This window comes from Hyperoodon ampullatus (genome assembly GCF_949752795.1).
Source record: "Hyperoodon ampullatus genome assembly, chromosome: 11".
Lineage (NCBI taxonomy): Eukaryota > Metazoa > Chordata > Mammalia > Artiodactyla > Ziphiidae > Hyperoodon > Hyperoodon ampullatus.
This window is the reverse complement of record NC_136924.1, coordinates 29,807,521-29,824,441: the sequence shown is the minus strand read 5'-3', so window position 1 is coordinate 29,824,441 and position 16,921 is coordinate 29,807,521. Positions and strand designations below refer to the sequence as shown.

The 16,921-nt window shown below is 36.5% G+C and overlaps 1 protein-coding gene across 1 annotated transcript in view; it reads left to right on the top strand.

The window, feature by feature from the left end:
• The window catches only part of CRY1 (cryptochrome circadian regulator 1), a gene marked incomplete at its 5' end in the record, with an annotated part of 91,811 nt that overhangs the window by 65,887 nt on the left and 9,003 nt on the right, over window positions 1-16,921 (top strand). The window contains 3 exons of the mRNA XM_079714123.1: window positions 13,919-14,061; window positions 16,198-16,382; window positions 16,695-16,783. Coding sequence (XP_079570249.1) covers window positions 13,919-14,061; window positions 16,198-16,382; window positions 16,695-16,783 — 417 coding nt within the window. The remainder of the gene's footprint in view (window positions 1-13,918; window positions 14,062-16,197; window positions 16,383-16,694; window positions 16,784-16,921) is intronic.

The following is a 16,921-nucleotide window of genomic DNA, read 5'->3' as shown; positions in this document are numbered from 1 at the left end:
ACATGGGTTCAATTCCTGGTCTGGGAAGATGCCACATGCCTCGGAGCAACTAACCCCTTGTGCCACAATGATTGAGCCTGCGCTCTAGATCCTGCGTGCCACAACTACAGAGCCCATGTGCCACAACTACTGAAGTCCATGCGCCACAATTACTGAAGCCCGTGCATCTAGAGCCTGTGCTCCGCAACAAGAGAAGCCACTGCAATAAGAAGCCCACACGCTGCAACAAAAAGTAGCCCCCCCTTGCCACAACTAGAGAAAGCCCGTGCACAGCAACGAAGACCCAACGCAGCCAAAAATAAATAAATAAATTTATTTTTTAAAGGGAGTTCTTCTAGGTAAAAGAAAATAATTCTAGGCTAAAGACAGGATCTCCAAAGAAGGAAGAGCACTAAAAATATGGGTAAATATAAAAGACCACTTTTTTTTTACTTATGTATATTAATATATCCTATTTTCCTTTAAAAAGACCATTGACAGGTTAAAACCGACTAATATTGATAAATTGTAGGGAATAATATGAATATAGTGGGGCTTGAAACATATATAGAAATAAAACCTGTAACAACATCACACAAGGTAGGAAGAAGGTAAATAGAAGTATGTGTAAATTCTTACATTATTCAATTGTAATATATTATTTGAAGGTAGACTGTGAAAACAGTACATATTGTGATCTAAAATAACCCAAAGAGCTATTTCTAAAAAGTTAATAGAGGAATTTTAAATGGAATACTAAAAATATTACTCATTCAAATGAAGGCAGGTGGGGGCACAGAGGAGTAAAAGAAGAGATGGGCAAATGGAAAACTTACCAACATGATAAAATTAAACACAACTATATCAATAATTAAATGTAAATGGTCTTTTTTAAACTCTCCATTTAAAAGACAGTTTATCAGACTACATAAAAAAACAAGCAAGAACCAACTATATGCTGATTTGAAGAGACACTTTAAATATGAAGAAACATAGTGTGAAATAAAGGAGACTGAAAAAGATGTACTTTGTAAGCAGTAAGATAAAGAAGTAGAATTCAAGACAAAATTACCACAGATGAAGAGTAAAGTCTCACATCAAAAATATATAACCTGGACTTGCCTCGTGGTGCAGTAGTTAAGAATCCACCTGGCAAGGCAGGGGACATGGGTTCCATCCCTGGTCCGGGAAGATGCCACATGCTGTGGAGCAACTAAGCCCATGCGCCACAACTACTGAGCCTGCACTCTAGAGCCCGTGAGCCACAACTACTGAGCCCGCATGCCACGACTACTGAAGCCCATGTACCTAGAGCCCGTGTTCCACAACAAGAGAAGCCACCACAATGAGAAGCCCGGACACCACAACGAAGAGTAGCCCCTGCTTTCCACAACTAGGGAAAGCATGCGCGCAGCAATGAAGACCCAATGCAGCCAAAAAGAAAGAAGGAAAGAAATGTATTAAAAGAAAAAGTATAACCATCATGAATATGTATTATCTATTAATAGCATAAAAACACATGAATCTCAAACTGATAAAACTAAAGGGAGAAATTCACAATCTTAGTTCGTGATTTTTACATCTCTCATTTATTGATAGAATATACAAAAACTGATAAAGATATGGATGATATGAATAACACTATGAAATCAATTTGATGTAACTGATATTTGTAGAACACTACACCCAAGAACTAGAGGATACACATTATTTTCTTGTGCATATGAAACATTCACCAAGATAGACCATGTGTTCAGTCGCAAAACAGTTATCGACAAATTTCAAGACTGAAATCTTACAGAATAATATTCTCTGACTTCAACAGAATTAAAATGAATAGCAAAAATCTGTTCTTTCCAAGAAGTTTGATTGAATTACTGTATACATTTACTGTCCTATGTGACAGTTTTATCATTGTTAGAGATTTCAGTAATTAAAATGGGAAACAGAAGCTTAGGTTATTTTCCTTATCAAAACTATGTTCCTTGGAGCCACAATATTATGATGGTTTTTGTGCTCTTGTACATTGCATGTCTTAAGCTGAGTGCAGTTTAGGGGATCCTTTCTAATTACAGGAAGGTACTTCTTTCCTTCAACACTGTGATCTGACCTGTGACAAATCTGTACTATACACTATGTAAATGGCTAACAAGTGAATTGCAAACCAACTGAATGTACAAATCTTAGTGCTAGTGCTGAAATCTCTTCAGAAGAAATCAGAATAGCTGAAATCTCTTCATCATGATCTCAAAGTTTGTTTCAAAATCTGCAGGCATCAAGTGTCAATCAAAACTGATGAAACAGTAATGAATGTTGAATTCTCATGCTTTAGGTGTAGTTCCTTATTAGAGTTTTTGGTTCTCTGCTATTTTTACCATACTGTTTCATTTAAATTTCCTATAGGCTAACTTCGTTTGTGCGATTGAAGTAAAATTGCAGTATATAAAAAATAAATAAAATTTAAAATAAAATGAATAGCAAGAGAATGGCAAATCTTTGTAACTGAATGATAATGGAAATACGGTATATCAAACATACCATATTTGAATATGGTATGTCAAAATTTATGAGATTCAGCTACAGCAGTGCTTAGAGGAAAATTAATAGCTTTCAATACTCTACTAGAAAAGAATCAAAGGACTAAGTTTCTACCTTAAAAAATAGAGAAAGAACAAATTAAACCAATAGTAGAAGAAAGGAGATAATAGAGGAATGGAAATCAATGAAACTGAAAGCAGACAAACAATAGAGAAAATAAACATGGAATAAACAATTTCTTGTCTCTCAGCTCCAAATCCACCCTTCTTTGCCCTGCTTTGTGATACTGAAGCTGGATGCTGTAAACTTTCCTCTTTTGCCGGCTGGCTTGATTTTAGGTTTTGTCAATAGAAATTGCTGTTGGTTCTTTGTAAGGTCACAGCAGGAGAGAAAGGGCTTTCTTTCTGGCATCTTTATACTTTTTTTCCTAGCACCTTAGCCAGCAAATGAGCATGTGGGAGGACCAGTAGCACTTACTTCAGTAGCCCTCACCTCAGTAGCCCTCCTGGACAAGCTCCAGCTCATTCACACCCTCTGGCAAATTTCTCTGCCATGCAGTGGATGGATTCTACAGATCAGCTCCAGTCAGCCCATACCCTGCAGGAAGTTTCTCAGCTACCAACTGGGCTGTTCCTAGGAACCAGCTCTGGCCCTAGCCCTCTGGCAGGTTTCTTCCCTACAGGGAAGGTTGTTCTTGAGGCAGCACACCCCATACAATGAGGTGTGAATCTCAGCAGCAGGGAAGAAAGGGAACTTTCTTAATTCATTGCTTAATTATTTTCCCTCCATTTAGAGGTGGTAGCTGCTTTTGGACACCTTAGAACAATACTAGCCAACAGAAGCTACTTGTGTCATTTAAAGTTTTCTAATAGCCACCTTTAAAAAAAATGTGAAGTTAATTTTTTAGATGTATTTTATTTAACACAGTATGTCTAAAATATCTTTTCAATATAAAATCATTACAAGACAAACTATTTTAACTTTTTTTATATGAAGTCTTTGAAAACCACTGTATATTTTATGCTTATAACACATCTCCATTCCAACTAGCCGCATTTCAAGTGCTCAGAACCCACTTCAGTGGCAAGTGGTTATCTACCATATTGGACAGTATATAGCCTTAACTCTTCTTCTTTTACTTGCTGACAATTCTTCAGGTTAAATTTTCCCTGTTCAAATTACTAATGTGGTTTCTGTCTACTGACTGAACTCTGATTGATTCAGAGTTCAGTTTTCTTTTGAAAAGATTAATAAAATTGATAAACTCCCAGCAATACTGATCAGGGCCAGAAAGGGAGAAGACACAAATTACCTTAATCAAGAATAAAAAAGGGGGGGCTTCCCTGGTAGCGCAGTGGTTGGGAGTCCGCCTGCCGATGCAGGGGACACGGGTTCGTGCCCCGGTCCGGGAAGATCCCACATGCCGCGGAGCGGCTGGGCCCGTGAGCCATGGCCGCTGAGCCTGCGCCTCCGGAGCCTGTGCTCCGCAACGGGAGAGGCCACAACAGTGAGAGGCCCGCATACCGAAAAAAAAAAAAAAAAAAAAAAGAATAAAAAAGGGGACATCACTAGAGATTCTCTAAACTTTAAAAACATAATAAAGGATATTGTAAACATCATAATACCAATATATTGTACAACTAAGATGAAGTGAAAAATATTCTTGAAAAGTGCAACTTACTAAAATTCTCAGAAGAAAGAGAAAGAAAAATTGAATAGCCCTCTCTTAAAGAAATTGCATTTGTAATAAAAAAAAAAACCTTCCAATAAGTAAAACTCCAGTTCCCAGATGGCTTTACTTGTGAATTCTACCACATATTTAAGAAAGAAATAATACCAGTCTTATGACACTCTTTCAGAAAACAGAGGATAATATTGGGGACACTGAACTTGTTTATGAGGCCAGCATAACTCATACCAAAACTTGATGAAGAACTTTTAAGAAAGAAAAAAAAAAGTATAGCCAAGTGTCCCCCATAACACACACTCAGATATCCATAATATATTAACAAATAGAATTTAGCAATATTTTAAAATAATACTACATTATGATCAGTGGGGTTTATTTCAAGAATACAAAGTTGGTTCAACATTATAAAATAATAATCCTATTAATAGAGTAAAGGACAGGGTATTATGATTGTCTCAGTAGATGAAGAAAAATCATTTGACAGAAGTCAACACCCATTTATAATTTTTAAAAACTTTATGCAAACTATATGCAAACTAGGAATAGAAAATTGATAAATATCAATTTGGTAAAGATTGTCCACAAAAAGTATAGCTAACATCATACTTAATTGTGAAACACAATGCTTTACACCTAAGAAAGGGAGCAAAGCAAGGATATTCACTTTCACCACTTACTGAAAGTCTAGCCAGTGTAATTAAGAGTAGATAATTAACTTACCAGCTCTCCCTCACCCTCATATCCTCTATGATAGCATCCTATTTTTTTTCTAATAGTTATTATATATTTAATTATTTATTTACCTCTGTAAGTTCCTCAGTAAGTTCCAGGAGAGAGGAACCTAGCATAGGAACTGGCCTACACTAAGAATTATAATAAATACTTGGAATATGAATGAAAACTCTTTTTTGTGTGTGCTTTATTTTTTTTACTAGATCTTTATTGGAGTATAATTGCTTCACAATACTGTGTTAGTTTCTGTTGCATGACAAAGTGAATCAGCCATATGCATACACATGTCCCCATATCCCCTCCCTCTTGAGCCTCCCTCCCATCCTCCCTATCCCACCTCTCTAGGTCATCGCAAAGCACTGAGCCAATCTCCCTGTGCTATGCTGCTGCTTCTCACCAGCCAACTATTTTACATTTGGTAGTGTATATATGTCGATGGTACTCTCATTTCACCCCAGCTTCACCTTCCCACCCCATGTCCTCAAGTCCATTTTCTGTGTCTGCCTCTTTATTCCTGCCCTGCAACTAGGTTCATCAGTACCTTTTTTTTTTTTTTAGATTCCATATATATGTGTTAGCATACAGTATTTGTTTTTCTCTTTCTGACTTCACTCTGCATGACAGTCTAAGTCCACCTCACTACAAATAACTCAATTTCATTTTTTATGGCTGAGTAATATTCCATTATATATATGTGCCATATCTTCTTTATCCATTCATTTGTCGATGGACATTTAGGTTGGTTCCATGTCCTGGCTATTGTAAATAGTGCTGCAATAAACATTGTGGTGCATGTCTCTTTCTGAATTATAGTTTTCTCAGGGTATATGCCCACTAGTGGGATTGCTGGGTCATATGGTAGTTCTATTTTTAGTTTTTTAAGGAACCTCTGTACTGTTTTCCATAGTGGTTGTATCAGTTTACATTCCCACCAACAGTGCAAGAGGGTTCCCTTTTCACCACACCCTTTCCAGCATTTATTGTTTCTAGATTTTTTGATAATGGCCATTCTGACTGGCATGTGGTGATACCTCATTGCAGTTTTGATTTGCATTTCTCTAATAATTAGTGATGTTGGGCATCTTGTCATGTGCTTCTTGGCCATCTGTATGTCTTCCTTGGTGAAATGTCTGTTTAGGTCTTCCGCCCATTTTTTAACTGGATTGTATGTTTTTTTGATACTGAGCTCCATGAGCTGTTTGTATATTTTGGAGATTAATCCTTTGTCTGTTGTTTCACTTGCAAATATTTTCTCACATACCGAGGGTTGTCTTTTTGTCTTGTTTATGTTTCCTTTGCTTGCAGAAGCTTTTAAGTTTAATTAAGTCCCATTTGTTTTTTTTTTGTTTTTATTTCCCTTACTCTACGAGGTAGGTCAAAAAAGATCTTGCAGTGGTTTATGTCAAAGAGTGTTTTTCCTATGTTTTCCTCCACGAGTTTTATAGTGTCTGATCTTACATTTAAGTCTTTAATCCATTTGGAGTTTATTTTTGTGTATAGTGTTAGGAAGTGTTCTAATTTCATTCTTTTACATGTAGCTATCCAGTTTTCCCAGCACCACTTATTGAAGAGGCTGTCTTTTCTCTTTGTTGTAAATTAGGTGCCCATATGTGTGTGGGTTTATCTCTGGCCATTCTATCTTGTACCATTGATCTATATTTCTGTTTTTGCGCCAGTACCATACTGTCTTGAGTACTGTAGCTTTGTGGTACAGTTTGAAGTCAGGGAGCCTGATTCCTCCAACTCCGTTTTTCTTTCTCAAGATTGCTTTGGCTATTCGAGGTCTTTTGTGTTTCCATACGAATTGTAAGATTTTTTGTTCTGATTCTGTGAAGAATGCCATTGGTAGTTTGATAGGGATTGCATTGAATCTGTAGATTGCTTTGGGTAATATAGTCCTTTTCACAGTATTGATTCTTCCAATCCAAGAACATGGTATATTTCTCCATCTGTTTATGTTATCTTTGATTTCTTTCATCAGTGTTTTATAGTTTTCTGAGTACAAGTCTTTTGCCTCCTCAGGCAGGTTTATTCCTAGGTATTTTATTCTTTTTGTTGCAGTGGTAAATGAGAGTGTTTCCTTAATTTCTATTTTTGATTTTTCATTGTTGTTGTATAGGAATGCCAGAGATTTCTGTGCATTAATTTTGTATCCTGCAACCTTACCAAATTCACTGATTAGTTCTAGTAGTTTTCTGGTGGCATCTTTAGCATTCCCTAGGTATAGTGTCATGTCATTGGCAAACAGTGACAGTTTTACTTCTTCTTTTCTAATTTGTATTCCTTTTATTTCTTTTTCTTCTCTGATTGCTGTGGCTAGTACTTCCAAAACTATGTTGAATAAAAGTGATGGGAGTAGACATCCTTGTCTTGTTCCTGATCTTAGTGGAAATGGTTTCAGTTTTTCACCATTGAATATGATGCTTACTGTGGGTTTGTCATGTATGGCCTTTACTATGTTGAGGTAGGTTCCCTCTATGCCCATTTTCTGGAGAGTTTTTATCATAAATGGGTGTTGAATTTTGTCAGAAGCTTTTTCTGCATCTATTGAGATGACCATATGGTTTTTATTCCTTAATTTGTTAATGTAGTGTGTCACACTGACTGATTTGTGTATATTGAAGAATCCTTGCATCCCTGGCATAAATCCCACTTGATCATGGTGTATCATCCTTTTAATGTATGATTGGATTCAGTTTGCTGGTATTTTGTTGAGGATTTTTGCATCTATGTTCATCAGTGATATTGGTCTATAATTTTCTTTTTTTGTGATACCTTTTTCTGTTTTTGGTATCAGAGTGATGGTGGCTTCGTAGAATGAATTTGGGAATGTTTCTCCCTCTGAAATTTTTTGGAAGAGTTTGAGAAGGATTGGTGTTAGCTTTTCTCTAAATGTTTGATAGAATTCGCTTGTGAAGCCATCTGGTCCTGGGCTTTTGTTTGTTGGAAGATTTTTAATTATGGTTTCAATTTCATTACTTGTGATAGGTCTGTTTATATTTTCTAATTCTTCCTGGTTCAGTCTTGGAAAATTGTACCTTTCCAAGAATTTGTCCATTTCTTCGTGGTTGTCCAACAACTGGCATATAGTTGTTGCAGAGTCCCTTATAATCCTTTGTATTTCTGCGGTGTCACTTGTGATTTCTCCTTTTTCATTTCTTTTTTTAAAAATTTATTTCATTTATTTATTACCTTTGGCTGTGTTGGGTCTTTGTTGCTGTGCACAGGCTTTCTCTATTTGTGGCGAGCGGGTGCTGCTCTTTGTTGTGGTGCGAGGGCTTCTCATTGCAGTGGCTTCTCTTGTTGTGGAGCATGGGCTCTAGAGCGCAGGCTCAGTAGTTGTGGTGCACAGGCTTAGTTGCTCTGCGGCATGTGGGATTTTCCCAGACCAGGACTCAAACCTGTGTCCCCTGCATTGGCAGGCAGATTCTTAACCACTGTGCCACCAGGGAAGCCCCTCCTTTTTCATTTCTAATTTTATTGATTTACGTCCTCTCCCTTTTTTTCTTGATGAGTCTGGGTAAGGGTTTATCAATTTTGTTTATCTTCTTAAAGAACCAGCTTTTAGTTTTATTGATCTTTGCTATTGTTTTCTTTGTTTCTATTTCATTTAATTCTGCTCTGATCATTATGATTTCTTTCCTTCTACTGAGTTTGGGTTTTGTTTGTTCTTCTTTCTCTAGTTGTTCTAAGTGTAGGGTTAGATTGTTTATTTGAGATGTTTCTTGTTTCTTGAGGTGAGATTGTATTGCTATAAACTTCCCTCTTAGAACTGCTTTTGCTGCATCCCATAGGTTTTGGGTCCTCGTGTTTTTGTTGTCATTTGTTTCTATGTATTTTTTAAATTTCTTCTTTGATTTCTTCAGTGATCTCTTGGTTATTTAGTAGTGCACTGTTTAACTTCCATATATTTGTGTTTCTTACAGTTTTTTTCCTGTAATTGATTTCCAATCTCATAGCGTTGTGGTCAGAAAAGATGCATGATATGATTTCAGTTTTCCTAAGTTTTCCAAGGCTTAATTTGTGACCCAGGATGTGATCTATTCTGGAGAAGTTCCATATGCACTTGAGAAGAAAGTATATTCTGCCACTTTTGGTGGAGTGTTCTATAAATATCAGTTAGATATATCTGGTCTATTGTATCATTTAAAGCTTGTGTTTCCTTATTTATTTTCTGTTTGGATGATCTGTCCATTGGTGTAAGTGGGGTGTTAAAGTCCCCTGCTATTATTGTGTTACTGTCGAATTCTCCTTTCAGGGTTGTTAGCATTTGCCTTATGTATTGAGGTGCTCCTATGTTGGAGCATAAACATTTATAATTGTTATATCTTCTTATTGGATTGATCCTTTGATCATTATGTAATGTCCCTCCTTTCCTCTTGTAACAGTCTCTACTTTATCTGATACGAGTATTGCTACCCAGCTTTCTTGATTTCCATTTGCACGGAATATCTTTTTCCATCCCTTCACTTTCAGCCTGTATGTGTCCCTAGGCCTGAAGTGGGCCTCTTTTAGACAGCGGGTATATGGGTCTTGTTTTTGTATCTATTCAGCCAGTCTCTGTCTTTTGGTTGGGGCATTTAGTACATTTACGTTCAAGGTTATGATCGATATGTATGTTCCTATTACCATTTTCTTAATTGTTTTGGGTTTGTTTTTGTGGGTCTTTTTCTTTTGTGTTTCCTGCCTAGAGAAGTTTCTTTAGCATTTGTTGTAAAGCTGGTTTGGTGGTGCTGAATTCTCTTAGCTTTTGCTTGTCTGAAAAGCTTTTGACTTCTCCATCAAATCTGAATGAGAGCCTTGCCGGGTAGAGTAATCTTGGTTGTAGGTTTTTCTCTTTCATCACTTTAAGTGTATCCTGCCACTCCCTTCTGGCCTGCAGAGTTTCTGCTGAAAAATCAGCTGATAACCTTATGGGGATTCCTTTGTATGTTAGTTTTTGTTTTTCCCTTGCTGCTTTTAATACTTTTTCTTTGAATTTAATTTTTGTTAGTTTGTTTAATATGTGTCTTGGTGTGTTTTTCCTATGGTTTATCCTGTATGGGACTCTCTGTGCTTCCTGGACTTGGGTGACTATTTCCTTTCCCATGTTAGGGAAGTTTTCAACGATAATCTCTTCAGATATTTTCTCAGAGCCTTTCTTTTTCTCTTCTACTTCTGGGACCCCTATGATCCGAATGTTGGTTCATTTAGTGTTGTCCCAGAGGCCTCTGAGATTGTCTTCAATTCTTTTCATGCTTTTTTGTTTATTCTGCTCCTCAGCAGTTATTTCCACCCTTTTGTCTTCCAGCACACTTATTCGTTCTTCTGCCTCAGTTATTCTGCTATTGATTCCTTCTAGTGTATTTTTCATTTCAGTTATCGTGTTGTTCATCTCTGTTTGTTTGTTCTTTTGTTCTTCTAGATCTTTGTTAAACATTTCTTGTATTTTCTCAATCCATGCCTCCTTTCTATTTCTGAGATTCTGGATCATCTTTACTATCATTACTCTGAATTCTTTTTCAGGTAGATTGCCTATTTCCTCTTCATTTATTTGGTCTTATAGGTTTTTACCTTGCTCCTTAATCTGCGACATATTTTTTTGCCATCTCATTTTTTTTTTTTTTAATGAGTGGGATTGTGTTCTTTTCTTACTGGTTGTTTGGCCTGAGGCTTTCAACACTGGAGTTTGTAGGCTATTGGGTAGAGCTGGGTCTTGGTGCTGAGATGAGGAACTCTGTGAGACCTCACTCGGATGAATATTCCTTGGGGTCTGAGATTCTCTGTTAGTCCAGTGGTTCGGACTTGGAGCTCCCACCACAGGAGCTTCAGCCTGTCCCAGGCTCATGAACCAAGATCCCACAAGCCTCCTGGGGCAGCAAAAAAAATAAAAAGATAAAAAATAACAAAGTAAAAAATAAAATTAGACTAGGAAACTAAGAGATATTTTAAGAAGAATATAAGAGTAAAAATATAGATGAATCAACAACCAGAAGGTACATCAGTACCACAATAGTAAAAAAGAGGAGGAGGGAAAAAAAAGGGGGGTGGGGTGGGGGGAGGCCTTGGCTCTGGAGGGCGGGGCCTAAGCAAGGGCGAGGTTTGGATGGTGGGCCAGGCCAATGCTCAGGACCCACAAGGCTGGAAAAGGCCATGGGGGGTGGAGCTTAGGCTCAAGGAACAGAAGGGGCCCAGGCATGCCCCCAACCCCTGGTTTCATAGGTCAGGGGACCTCACCTGGGAGCCCAGCAGGCTTCCTGGGCTCGAGTGGGTGGGGCACATGCCCTCCTCTCCTCTCCTGCTCCTCTGGTCTGGGAGGGCCCCTGCCACCTGCCTCTCTTAATCTCCCCGGCCTCCCTCCTATGCCCCCAAGGACCTGCGCAGCCTGGAGGGGACCTTGGAGGGCAGGGGACTGGCCTGGGAGCTCAGCAGGCTCCCCGGGCCTGAGTGGGCAGAGCAATCACCCTCTGCTTCTCTCCCGCTCCTCCCAGAGGGCCCCTCCCGCCTGCCTCTCCTGATCTCTCTGGCCTCCCTCCTATTACCCCAAGGACCCATGCCATCTGGAGGGGGCTTTGGAGGGCAGAGGATTGGCCTGGGAGCTCAGCAGTTTCCCTGGCCCGAGTGGGCAGGGCTATCGCCCTCTGCTCCTATCCCGCTCCTCCTGCCCACCTCTCCTGATCTCCCTGGCCTCAGGGGCGCCGATCCTGTCTGACCTCCACTTCTCCTCCCCCCTCAGTCCCCCTACGTCCTACCGGTTCACTTTCAGGTTCCTCCTGTCTCCTTTGGCATCAGAGTCCACCACCAGCGGCCGGCAGGCACCCTAGTTGTGGGGAGATGATAACTCCTCGTCTTCCCACACTGCCATCTTGACTCTGCCCTGAATACTTTTAATGTTTGGGGAACCTTCTCTTCCCTAGCTTTTCATTTTTTTTCTGGAGAGATGTTCACTAATTTATCCCCAGGGAAGAAGTGAATGATCTCATTGGTGAGTTAATAGAAGGAGTTAGGTGAGTATCACTCATATCATACCTTTTTGCCTATTCAGTTGCAGAGAGCACTTATCCTAGTCCCTTCTTCCATGTAATAAATTTTGTAGGGGCAGCCCACACTGCAAGGAAGGTGCTGCTTATCATTGGGTAGCTAAATCTGTTTAATTCAGGGGTAAAAAATTAACAAGCTTATCTGTCCTTAAACATAACATGTTTTCTCCAGTTCAACTTTACTAATAATGTGGTCTATATCTATCTATCTATCTATACATATATATATATATATGTATACATATATAATATATATATTTAAATTGAAGTATAGTTGATTTACAATATTGTGTTAATTTCTGCTATACAGCAGAGATTCAGTTATACATATATACATTCTTTTTATATATTATTTTCCATTATGGATTATCATAGGATATTGAATATAGTTCTCTGTGCTATACAGTAGGACCTTGTTGTTCATCCATTCTATGTATAATAGCTTACTTCTGCTAACCCCAACTTCCTACTCCATCCTTCCCCCCAACCTCCTCCCACTTGGCAACCACAAGTTTGTTCTCTGTGTCCATGAGTGTGTTTCTGTTTCATAGGTTCATTTGTGTCATATTTTAGATTCCATGTAAAAGAGATATCATGTGGTATTTGTCTTTCTCTTTCTGACTTACTTCACTTAGTATGATAACCTCTAGTTGCATCCATGTTGCTGCAAATGGCATTATTTCATTCTTTTTTATGGCTGAGTAGTATTCTGTTGTATATATGTACCACATCTTCTTTATCCATTCATTTGTCAGTGGACATTAGGTTGTTTCCATGTCTTGGCTATTGTGAATAGTGCTGCTATGAACATGGGGTGCATGTATCTTTTTTAATTAGAGTTTTGTCTGGATGTATGCCCAGGAGTGCCACTGCTGGATCATATGATAATTCTCTTTTTAGTTTTCTGAGGAAACCTTCATGCTGTTTTCCATAGTGGCTGTACCAACTTACACTCCTACCAACAGTATAGGAGGATTCCCTTTCCTCCATATCCTCTCCAGCATTTGTAGACTTTTTAGTGATGGCCATCTGACCATCAGAATCAGTGTGAAGTGATACCTCATTGTAGTTTAGGTTTGTATTTCTCTAATTATTAGCGATGTTGAGCATCTTTTCATGTGCCTATTGGCCATTTGTATTTCTTCTTTGGAGGAATGTCTATTTAGGTCTGCTGCCCATTTTTTAATTGGGTTTGTTTTTTTTTCTGTTGAGTTGTATGAGCTGTTTATATTAAGCCCTTGTCAGTTGCATTATTTGCAAATATTTTCTCCCACTCTGTAGGTTACCTTTTCATTCTGTTTATGGTTTCCTTTGCTGTGCAGAAGCTTGTAAGTTTTATTAGGTCCCATTTGTTTATTTTTGTTTTTATTTCAGTTGCCTTGGGAGACTGTGTGATCTATATTTTTACCTTTAGTTTTCTGACTTATATTCCTTTCCTTTTCAAAAAGGGAAAAGGGGAGGGAGTGTTATTGACTTGTTCTAAATTCCAACATTTACTAACTAAAAACTAAATAATTATTTGTCAAAAAAATCATAGAATTAAATTACAAACTATTTAGGAAAAAAAGTGACACAGGTGATAGAGAAGGTTTGCTATCATTAAAATATAAGGAGCTCTTACAAATCCTTAAGAGAAAAATTAACTGTGATAGAAACCCAAGAAAACATAAGCTGCAACTTACAAAGTAAGAAATATACAAATGGCTAGTAATAATGACAGCTATCATTCACTGAGAACTTACTATGTACTATGTCCTAAACAATTTATATGCATTGACTCATTTAATCTTTCAGCAACTTGGTAACATGTTATTTTTTTCCATTTTATCATGACAAACACTTATATATAGTGTTTGTTATATGCTAGGTAGCATTGGAGCTTTTCACTTTTTTCCAGCCTATAATAGAAAAACTAATTGTTAAAATTTATGTATGTTTTTCCCTCTTTCTTTTATTTTAGGAATGGAACATTACTAAACTTTCAATTGAATATGATTCTGAGCCCTTTGGAAAGGAACGAGATGCAGCTATTAAGAAACTGGCTACTGAAGCTGGAGTAGAAGTAATTGTACGAATTTCACATACATTATATGACCTAGACAAGTAAGTTTTTTTTAATGGTAAAATACATATAATATTTTTCATCTTAACCACTTTTAAGTGTACATTTCAGTGGTTTTAAGTACATAGAAAATGTACTGTGGGAATGTACTGTGGGACTAGTTTATAAAGTGGAAATAAAAACATACATAATAGACTTGTGGGAGAATTAAGTGAATATATGTCAAACCTTTAGCATTTTATTTAACCTCTGTGATTTTTGTTTACCTAGTGACAGATACCAAAATTACAGACATAAGTACATAAGATAAACATACTCAGAATTTCAATTTCAAAACTATTAAAAGCATCACACAATTATCTTTGACTATTCTAACTCAGCCTACTAACTTGCCTTTCTGGGCTCTTAGCAATGTTAATTTTATAGTTTATATGACATACATAGCCACAAACTACCTTGATATATTTCACGTGATTGTCATAAGTTATTTTATTTTATGTGTATATATCTAGTCTCTCTGGATTTTAAGTCCATATGCAAATTTTATGTAATATTACATAGTCTTCTGAACAATGGTATAATATCTTATTTCTCAAAGTATATTTCCTGAACTATCAGTTTTTGGTGATGCTTTGTCCAACAAAGATTCTGTGGTCAAGTTTAAATTTAGAAAGTTTTATATGCTGTAAGATTTGAAGGTTCATAAGATTTGTTAACATTAACCTTTAGCATACTATCATCCTTACAAGTACTGAAATCTCACAATTTACATACCTTTTAAATTATTTTACTTTTTTATTTTCACATTTTGTCAAGTTAATAAAGCTAATTCTGTAAGTAACATGACAAGCTAGTTAATTTTATTCCAAGTGTATCAAAATATTGTGGTTCGATTCAGTTAAGGGTCTTACTTGATATTAAGCCAGAAGTCGTATATCCTTCGATAATAAACTTGCCTTCTAGTTTACCAGATTTCTTAACTTTAGAGAGCTGATAGCAAGGAGGCAAAACAAGATAAGAGCAATTGCTTTAAGTGGGAAACTCAGCGTCGTGCATAAAATTGGAATGTTTGTTAGGTTGAGTGTGAATATTTACCACATATAATCCATCATATAAAAATGTAACGTATAGAAAACATTTTTTCTGAGATTTTAGTTTTGCTTCTGTTATGTAATTAGCAGTGTCCTCAGTAGTGTCATTTTAGTATCATTATAGTGGACAAATTTCATTATGACCCTATATATAAACTCAAAGTATTACACCAAAGCAAAATTACTAAATGCAGAGAGCATAGTTTTTATGGTGGTTACTTTCTGTATGTACAACTGATACATAATTATATGTGGTATAATGAAAACTGTACTATATTTGGATTAAGAAAACCTTGATTTGCTATTTGTTAGTTATGTGACCTTGACTATTAAATTCTCTTGAGGCTTCAGTTGCTGATGCATAAAACGATGGAGTTGGATTTTACCAATAAGTTTTTATTAAGGCTAAATGCTAGTAAGCAAATGGCCATAGTGAAAAAGAATAATTGGTATTTCCAAATTGTGTCTAATTCAGACTACCATTGGTAAGACTTATCTTTCCTTTTAGTATTACTTAATTGAGAAATTAGTGATCAGAATTAAATATAAAATATATACATAAGATACGTATGCTGACATTTAACAAAAACATGAGCACAATAGAAAATAACAAGTGATTATCATGACAGTAATATAGAATCCTAATTAATGAGACTTGCTGATTGCTCCTTGATATAATATTGGCCTGGTTTAGTTTTTATTGATGATTAAGAGATTCTTTGAGCTGTGTTGTGGTATGTTTTTATAATTCCATATATATTATTTTTTTGTTTTTGCCTTTAGGCTTATTTAGCCACTTGTTTTTCCACTCATAGGTGCTTAATTAATTCCCTTTGTCTTAAAAGTTTTGATATTTGCATACACTATATTTTTGATACCTAGCAGATGTCTATAAAATTAAGAGAATGATTTTTAGATTTGTTAATTATTTTAACAAGTTTCTTGGTCCTATAAGAAGCTAACATTCTCCTAGAAGTCTTAAGTGATTCACTTAATTTTCTGATTTTAAGCCTTTTCAGAGTTTATCAATCAAAATGTATTGTCCTTTTTTAAATACTAACAGCATTTTACTAACTTTTGTAATAGGATCATAGAACTAAATGGTGGACAACCACCTCTTACTTATAAAAGATTCCAGACTCTCATCAGCAAAATGGAACCACTAGAGATACCAGTAGAGACAATTACTTCAGAAGTGATAGAAAAGTGCACAACTCCTCTGTCTGATGACCATGATGAGAAATATGGAGTCCCTTCACTGGAAGAACTAGGTAATACATGTGGAGCTTAAGAGTTAATAAACCATTCAGAAAAATCCCACTTCTAATTAGACATGTAAAGTATTTTTGCACTAAAAGGAAAAGAAATGAGAAAAAAGAAAAGAAACTCTTAAACTAAGAAGTGATAAATCTGTGCATTATTTATGTGTTCTATAAATATGTGGTCTATCTGTTATCACCTTAAGATGTACATCTTAAAGAACAGAGACCATATTATATATCATCTATTTTTGAGGACCTATCCAGGGCTGTCATTTCATTTTTATGCTACTGTCAATTTTTTTTCTTTTCTTTTCTTTTTAGGTTTTGATACAGATGGCTTATCTTCTGCAGTGTGGCCAGGCGGAGAAACTGAAGCACTTACACGTTTGGAAAGGCATTTGGAAAGAAAAGTATGATAATACAGATGATGTTTATATTGTCAAACTGGCATTTTAAAAATAATTTCACTCTTTTTTAAAAACAAAAAAATAGACTGTTGAAAAAGAAGGATCAAGAGAAATAGTTAAAATAGAACAAACCTAATTGTT